Below are 8,529 nucleotides of genomic sequence, written 5' to 3' on the forward strand. Positions count from 1 at the left end.
GACTGCATTGAGTACTGTTACCTTCCCACCAGAGCAGTACCTATAGATCTACTCACATTTGCAAGTTTTTGAACTGCTAGGTTGGCAGAAGCTGGGGATAAAAGCAGGAGTTTACCCTGCTCCTCAGATTTGAACCGGTGATATTTTGGTCAACAAGTTCAGTAGCTCAGCGGTTTAACCCACTGCACCACCGGGAGCTCTAGAAAAGGAATGGAACATCTTAAATCAGGGTATATCTGGCTAGCATCTTTGTTGTAGGTAACACTATTTTCTAAGAGTTAACAATGGAGATTCTGTTGGCACAGCATTGGAAGAATGGAAAACTCATGTGGAATTCAGATCTTATGGTCTTTCTGAGAAAGAATCTAAAATTGTATCAGCAGCGAAAAGAAAATGCAAGCATCCAAAAGCAGTGTATTGTCAAAGGCTTTCATGGCTTCAATCACTGGGTTGCTGTAGGTTTTTCGGGCTGTATGGCCATATTCTAGAAGCATTCTCCCTGACATTTCACCTGCAACTGTGACAGGCATCCTCAGCAGTCTTCTGATTTCTTGACTGCAGTCTCCATTCTGACTAATGACTGAGACAAGGTATGGAAAATCTTGAGCTATTTCAATGTCTTCCTAATCTCCTTTAAAGTTATGCAAATAATTTGTAGTCATAATTTTACTTTATGTTCAACTGTAAACCTGCTTTTTTAATCCGAAAACAGTTTTACTGAAATAAGTCCTGACAGAATTGCACAGACATAGGGTGTACCTACACTGTAGAATGAATGCAGTTTGGCACCGCTTTCATTGCCATGACTCTATGCTATGGAATCCTGAGACCTGTAGTTTGGTTTTTGGCCAAGAAGGATAAAGATCTGGTAAAACTACAGATTCCATGATTTTGAGCCACAGCAGTTAGATAATATCAAGCTGTATTAATTCTACAGTATAGTTGGACCCATAGACACAAACTTATTGTGAATATGTTATGAATGACATTTACATCCTAACAAGAATGCTAAGGTTAAGCGGGAAGGTATGAAGAGTTTAAGCCCACTAACACTCACAACTTGCTCCCCTCATGTTTTGAACAACTTCCATCAGCTCTAACCAGCATGACCAACGATGAAAGCAGAGGGTTTTTTTTTTTGGTCATGTCAGGAGGGACTTGAGAAATGGCAAGTCATTTCTGGTGTGATAGAATTGGCTGTCTGCAAGGACATTGCCCAGGGGATGCCTGGATGTTTTTGATGTTTTATCATCTTTGTGGGAGGCTTCTCTCATGTCCCCACATGGAGAGCTGGAGCTGATAGAGGGAGCTCATCCGCCCTCTCTCCAGATTTGAACCTGAAACCTGTTGGTCTTCAACTCTGCTTAGTATAACTAATTATATATTAATTATATTATATAATTAATATATTATAATTAATATATAACTATAGGTAAAGGTAAAGGTAGTCCCCTGACATTAAGTCCAGTCATGTCTGACTCTGGGGTGTGGTGCTCATCTCCATTTCTAAGCCAAAGAGCCAGCGTTGTCCGTAGACACCTCCAAGGTCATGTGGCCGGCATGACTGCATGGAGCGCCGTTACCTTCCCGCCGGAGCGGTACCTATTGATCTACTCACATTTGCATGTTTTCGAACTGCTAGGTTGGCAGAAGCTAGGGCTGACAGCGGAAGCTCACGCCGCTCCCCGGACTCAAACCTGCGACCTTTTGATCAACAAGCTCAGCAGCTCAGTGCTTTAACCCACTGCGCCACCGGGGGCTCTTAATATATAACTATATTATATATTAATTATAGTAAGCAGAGTTAATATTGGAGGATATATAGCTGCCTATCTTTGTGTTACACCCCCTAACTCACAGTAACATGGTAGTAGTTCAGAAAGAATTTCATCTCTCTCTCCCCCCCCCCCCTTTAATTTACTTTCCTCTATGATTGGTCTTTGGAACTTAAAGGCAAATCCAGAACAGACATGAGTTTAAGGGCCTGTCAATCCTTTCATTACATAATATGCCTGCAGTGGTTTTCAAATGCTTATTGGTATTTTTATGTTTTTTGAATGTTGTCTGTAAGAAACCTCATCACACTAGAGAATGAATCCACTTTAAATCAGGTTGCTGCCTCTGGCAGAATTCTAAGGTTTGTAGTTTAGGGAGGAGCCTTTAACATTTGCCTCCCTAAACTACAAACCCCAGAATCTTCAGGAAGCAGAAACCGGATTTTAAGTGGATTCATTCTCTAGTGTGATTTTAAATCAGGGAAGAGAATTCTGTTCTCTCCGTATGATGGAACTACAAGTCCCAGCAGCCCTAGGCAGCATAGCTAATGGTGAGAACTGCAGGGAGTTGCAGTTCAATGACATCCAGAGAGCTGCACAAAACAAAGTGTCAGAGAATATGCAAAGAAAGCCCTGTGTGTTTTCCTCCTATTTTGAACAGCAGGAAATAATAATCATAATAACAAAAAGAGCAATAACTCAGCTGAAAGGAAACAGAAGATAAATAATTGACCACACCGTTAAGGCAAGAGTTACAGCTGTTTGTATACAGATCCATTTCCTAAGCTAGTGTAAATTAACTCTGGGAAAAGTACCATGTTAATCGATTCTGGAAATGAGAATATTGCATCTGCAAAACTAATCAAGCTCTGCTTTGAATGAAGAAGAAGCACTTACCGCTCTCCCTCTAAACCTCGCTCTCTCACCCTCCACCCAAAATAGACTGTTCTTCTCAGTCTGTTTTCATTAATCTAAACACGGTGGTCTCTTTGACTTTCCTCCCCCCATCCCAACGTTGCTGAAAGAAACAGGTTTGCTTTATGCCAGAATTATGGCCACTACGTGGGTGGCACCTGTGCAGACTTGGAAGACAAGCTGCGATAATGGAGTTTGTGCACCTGTTGTGAAAAGAACCTAAGTGGAACTTCTGCTGCCAACAGAGAGCAATTTGCTATATTTTAAGAATCACTAAGGAAGGAAGTGGCAAGCTAACACACTTAGTTAAATACTCTGCTCGTGCCCTTTGCTTCGGCAATCCTTTCCAGAAATGGCAGCAATCAGCCCTTAATTTGGCAGGGCAGGAAGGTGAAAAGACAATGCAGCTAGTCCCCACCCTCTCCTTGGGTGAATTTACAATGGAGAATTAATGCAGTCTGACACCACATTAACTGCTATGGTTCAAAACTATGGAATCCTAGGAGTTTGGTGAGGTACCAGCACCCTTTGGCAGAGAAGGACCTCATAAAACTACAGCAATAATAATAATAATAATAATAATAATAATAATAATAATAATGCACTTTATTTATATTCCGCCTCTCTCCCTGAAGGGACTCGGAACAGATTACAGTATATAAACAGATACAGATTTATATACTGTAATTCAATGCCTTGTTACAATACAATGAGACACACATACACAGACAAAGGCTTCTCCTTTCAATTCTGGCTCTGGAAGTGGTCCTCAACTCTGGCTCTTGGGGGAGGTGCTCTTCTCCGTTTTCAAGCTGAGGACCCTGTGTTGAGACCTCCTGGTTGTGTAACTGGCATGACTGCTTAGAGCATCTTTTTGCCTTTTCCCACTGAAGTGGTACCTATTTATCTACTCACATGTTTTCGAACTGCTAAGTTGGCAGGAGCTAGGTCTAACAGCAGAAGCTCACCCTGTCTTGTGATTCAAATTGCCAACCTTCAGGTCAACAGTTCAGCAGCACAAGGGTTTTGCCCATTTTGCCACCGCGGCTATAGCACTTAAAGTGATGTCAAACTGCATTAATTGCAGAATGTAGATGCACTCCGGTCTCAAAACAATGGAGTAGAAAGAATCTAGTCTTTCTGAAAATTTCCTGTAAAGCTGTTAAAAAGAAAAATCAGGGTTCTTGTAAACTACAGCCTCAGAATCCCCAGCCAGAAGAAGCAGGGACCATCCTGACCAGGAGATTGTGGGATCTGTAGTCCAACAAAAAGCAATGACTTCCTATTCTTTGCCAAGTACCCATTTGGACACAGTACTTCCCATATCTGCAGCAGGCGTATAGTATGACTTCCCCATCTGCAAAGGATTTCATGGGGATACACAAAACCATGTAACATAGCTAATTTTATTGAAATAAAGGACTTCTCTCTTAAGAAGCATAGAGTCAAACTGTAAGACTTAGAAAATGCCGAAATAGGACATATTTTGTAGACATGGACTCTACAGATATGAGGACCGTACTTTATGTCTATGTTTATCCTTACATGCAGATAATATGAGACAGAACTTACCTCACTGCCCAGTGTCTTTAGGAGATGATGGAAAAAGTTATCAAGTTCTTTGCCTTCTATGTAACCATTGTCTAAAATCAATGAAAATATGTATTACGAAATATAGCATTAATGTTTATGATCTGATCCTTAGAAATTATACATACGTGTAAGTATTTCATACTTCTGTTGATGCCCTTTGAACAAACTAAAGCTTGCTTAAGCAATATGGCATACACAACCCGCCTAGATTTTTAGAATATTCTTTCTAAAATAAAGAGGCAGAAACTTGAGACAGCATTCAGTGATGTCTCTTTGACATCAGAACATAGGTACCAGTGACAAAACTGACATTAATACAAATATGGGTACAAGATATAACCTACCCATGTTGGAGGGTGCCTAGTAAATATATAAAGATTTTAGAAGTAAGTGAAAGAAGAGTCAAAGGTTTACTGAAAGGGGAATATAGGAGCGACTTGAGGAACTGCAAGTGACTTCTGGTGTGAGAGAATTAGCCATTTGCAAGAATGTTGCCCAGGGGATGTCCTGATGTTTTACCATCTTGTGGGAGGCTTCTCTCATGTCACCGCATGAGAAGCTGGAGCTGACAGATGGGAGCTCACCCCACTCCCTGGAGTCCTGCTGGCACCAGGGGCTCCTGTGCTGGGTTAAGAGGCTACCTGCATGCAGCTCATACATACAAATGTTTAACAAGATGTAATTTCAGAGTGATATTTTATCAGGAGATCAAAACATAACACTATGAGCTTTGTACAGCCAGGATCTCCTTTGTGTGTTACTTTTATGAAAGAATAAAGATGAGAATAACACTAAGCAACACAATTTTTCCCCCTGGGTTATAAATGTCATTTCCTAGTTGGTTCACAAACACAGAAAAAGTTTTTTAAACTGCAAAAACTTTGTTTTTGTGGGACATCCTGCAGCAGATTTAGCTATAGTTTTTCAATGAATATCTCTTTGAGTCACAAGTAATTCAACATAGTTTGTGGCAGCCACAAAAACAAAACTTATTGAATTTGGCAACTAAGTGCTATACAATTAAATAGGAATAACACTTTTGAAGCAGGAGCAACATTTGTTTTCAAATTTTGTTACATAGTGTAATAATGGTGAGGATGGAGTCAGGGCCCTTAAATGGAGTCAGGGCCCTTCCTCACAGCCATATAACCCAGAATATCAAGGCAGGTGATCCACAATATCTGATTTGAACTGGGTTATCCATGGCCCCTTCCACACAGCAGAACAAAATTCCACATTTTCTGCTTTGAAGTGGGTTATATGGCAGTGAGGACTCAGATAACCCATTTCAAAGCAGATATTGTGGGATTTTCTGCCTTGATATTCAGAGTTATATAGCTGTGTGGCAAGACCACACTGGCGAGTCCACACTGCCATATATCCCAGTTCAAAGTAGATATTGTAGAATTTTATACAGCGGTGTGGAAGGAGCCATATAACCCAGAATATGAAGGCAGAACATCCCATAATATCTGCTTTGGACTGGGTTATCTGAGTCCACACTATTATATATTCCAATTCAAAGCAGATATTGTGGGATTTTCTGCCTCCATATTCTGGATTGTATGGCTTTATGGAGGGGCCCTGAGTCCACACTGCCATATAGTAAAGATACAGGTTTCCTCTGACACTAAGTCTAGTAGTGTCCGACTCTGGGGGGTGGTGTTACTCTTAATGTCTAAGCTGAAGAGCAAGTGTTGTCCATAGACACCTCCAAGGTCATGTGGCCAACATGACTGCATGGAGCACCATTATCTTCCCGTTGGAGTGGTACCTATTGATCTACTCACATTTGCATGTTTTCAAACTGATAGGTTGGCAGAAGCTGGGGCCAACAGCAGGAGCTCACCCCACTCCCCTGATTCAAACCACTGACCTTTTGATCAGCGAATTCTGCAACTTAGAAGTTTAACCCCACTGTGCCACTGGGAAAGAGGGGGGGGGGGCACACTGCCATATATCCCAGTCCAAAGGAGATAATGCGGGATTTTATACAGCTGTATGGAAGGGGCTGGGGGCTTTTTGACACAACCATAATAATAATAATAATAATAATAATAATAATAATAATAATATTTAATTTATACCCTGCTCCATCTCACCCAAGGGGACTCAGGGTGGAATATCAAGGCAGAAAATCCCACCATATCTGCTTTGAACTGAGTTATCTGAGTCCACACTGTCATATATCCCAGTTCAAAGTAGATAGTGTGAGATTTTGTATAGTTGTGTGGAAAGAGCCTCAATCAGTCAACAGCTTCAGAGTTCAAACAATATACACTTTGACAAATATCGGACCACTCTTAGTAGTCCCAGAAACACAAGCATTGTAAGTCAGGAACAATGGAGTTTAAAAACAAATTCATTTTATTTTGTTTTACACATAAAACCCGAACTCAAAGGTGGCAAGGCTTTGCCTCCAAAGGTGACAAAAGTGGCAAGTGGGTTAAGAGAAAGAGGATGAGGGAAAGAAACAGAAAAGGATGTTAAGACCTTCAATCTGCATGGCTGTAACGACACAAGGTCTGTTTGGAACTCGAAGGGAGAAACTTTGGAGAGCTAAATGAGCAAGTCTAAGGTGGCACAAACGGGCAACCCTGAGGTTGAGCCCTTGCCTCTCTGGATGCCCCACAGGAGGCGCCCCATTTCCAGGCGGTGCCCTTTCCCCTTCTTTTGGGGACCCCTCCCCTCCTTCCTCGACCCCTAAGCTCCCCTCCCAGCCTCACCGTCGGCGTCGAAGTGCTGCCAGAGGCGGAGGAAGCCAGCGGCGTCGAGGTCCCGCAGAGGGTCGCTGTCCATGGTGCTGGGCGAAAGGTGGAGCTCAGGGCTCAAGCGGAGAGGCTGCTCCAGGCTTGGGGGCTGAACTGGAGTGCTAAAAAGGAGGAGGAAGAAGAGGAAGGGCCCTCCCAGAAGACAAGCCCAGCCCTCCCTGGCTCCCACCTGCTGTCTGGTCGGAGCAAAGCAGCAAAAAAAAAAAAGTAATGAATCCCAGGAAACGCTGCAGCCGCTGGTGCTGGAGCCTCCTCCTCCACTTTGGCTAAAGTTTCAGTTCCATCGTGCCAGGCTTTAATGGCCACCCAAAAGGGACACAATTCTCCCTTCCTATCTCCCCTTCAGTGAGGGCTCTTCCACACAACCCTCTATCCCAGAATATCAAGGCGGAAAATCCCACTTTGTCTGAGTGTGGACTGTGGCTCCTTCCACACAACCCTCTATCTCAGAATATCAAAGCAGAAAATCCCACATCTGAGTGTGGACCGAGGCCCCTTCCACACAGCCCTCTATCCCAGAATATCAAGGCGGAAAATCCCACTTTGTCTGAGTGTGGACTGTGGCTCCTTCCACACAACCCTCTATCTCAGAATATCAAAGCAGAAAATCCCACATCTGAGTGTGGACCGAGGCCCCTTCCACACAACCCTCTATCCCAGAATATCAAGGCGGAAAATCCCACTTTGTCTGAGTGTGGACTGTGGCTCCTTCCACACAACCCTCTATCTCAGAATATCAAAGCAGAAAATCCCACATCTGAGTGTGGACCGAGGCCCCTTCCACACAGCCCTCTATCCCAGAATATCAAGGCGGAAAATCCCACTTTGTCTGAGTGTGGACTGTGGCTCCTTCCACACAACCCTCTATCTCAGAATATCAAAGCAGAAAATCCCACATCTGAGTGTGGACCGAGGCCCCTTCCACACAGCCCTCTATCCCAGAATATCAAGGCGGAAAATCCCACATTATCTGAGTGTGGACTGAGGCCCCTTCCACACAGCCCTCTATCCCAGAATATCAAGGCAGAAAATCCCACAATATCTGCTTTGAACTGGTTCATCTGAGTCCACACTCAGATAATGTGGGATTTCCTTCTCGGTGGTGGCCCCTCAGCTGTGGAATGCCCTCCCTATAGATATTAGATGGGCCACCTCCCTTTTAACATTCTGGAAAAAAGTCAAGATGTTGCTTTTTGTAGAAGTGTTTGCAAATGCAGAAAAACTGACACAGGAAAATGGAACCACTAGACAATGAGTCTGGACAACGTTTTTAACAAGGAGATACTATGAATTTATATTTTATTTGTTTAGTTTTTATTATATGTTATGTTTTTAATTGTATTTGTGGCTTTGTAAGCATTGAATTTTGCCCTGTTAATCACCTTGAGTCACCTACGGGCTGAGAAAGGTGGTATACAAATACACTAAATCAATCAATCAATTAATCAATAAGTTTCCTGCCTTAATATTCTGGG

The 8,529-nt window shown here is 42.7% G+C and overlaps 1 protein-coding gene across 1 annotated transcript in view; it reads right to left on the minus strand.

Annotated features, from left to right (window-relative positions):
* SCGN (secretagogin, EF-hand calcium binding protein) overlaps positions 1-7,208 on the minus strand; it is a 29,879-nt gene extending 22,671 nt beyond the window's left edge. The window contains exons 1-2 of the mRNA XM_060771661.2: positions 7,010-7,208; positions 4,263-4,333 (exon numbers count right to left, since the gene is read on the minus strand). Coding sequence (XP_060627644.1) covers positions 4,263-4,333; positions 7,010-7,082 — 144 coding nt within the window. The 5' untranslated portion in view covers positions 7,083-7,208. The remainder of the gene's footprint in view (positions 1-4,262; positions 4,334-7,009) is intronic.
* Between the last annotated feature and the right edge of the window lie 1,321 nt (positions 7,209-8,529).

The sequence above is a fragment of the Anolis sagrei genome, chromosome 4 (assembly GCF_037176765.1).
Source record: "Anolis sagrei isolate rAnoSag1 chromosome 4, rAnoSag1.mat, whole genome shotgun sequence".
Taxonomy (NCBI): domain Eukaryota; kingdom Metazoa; phylum Chordata; class Lepidosauria; order Squamata; family Dactyloidae; genus Anolis; species Anolis sagrei.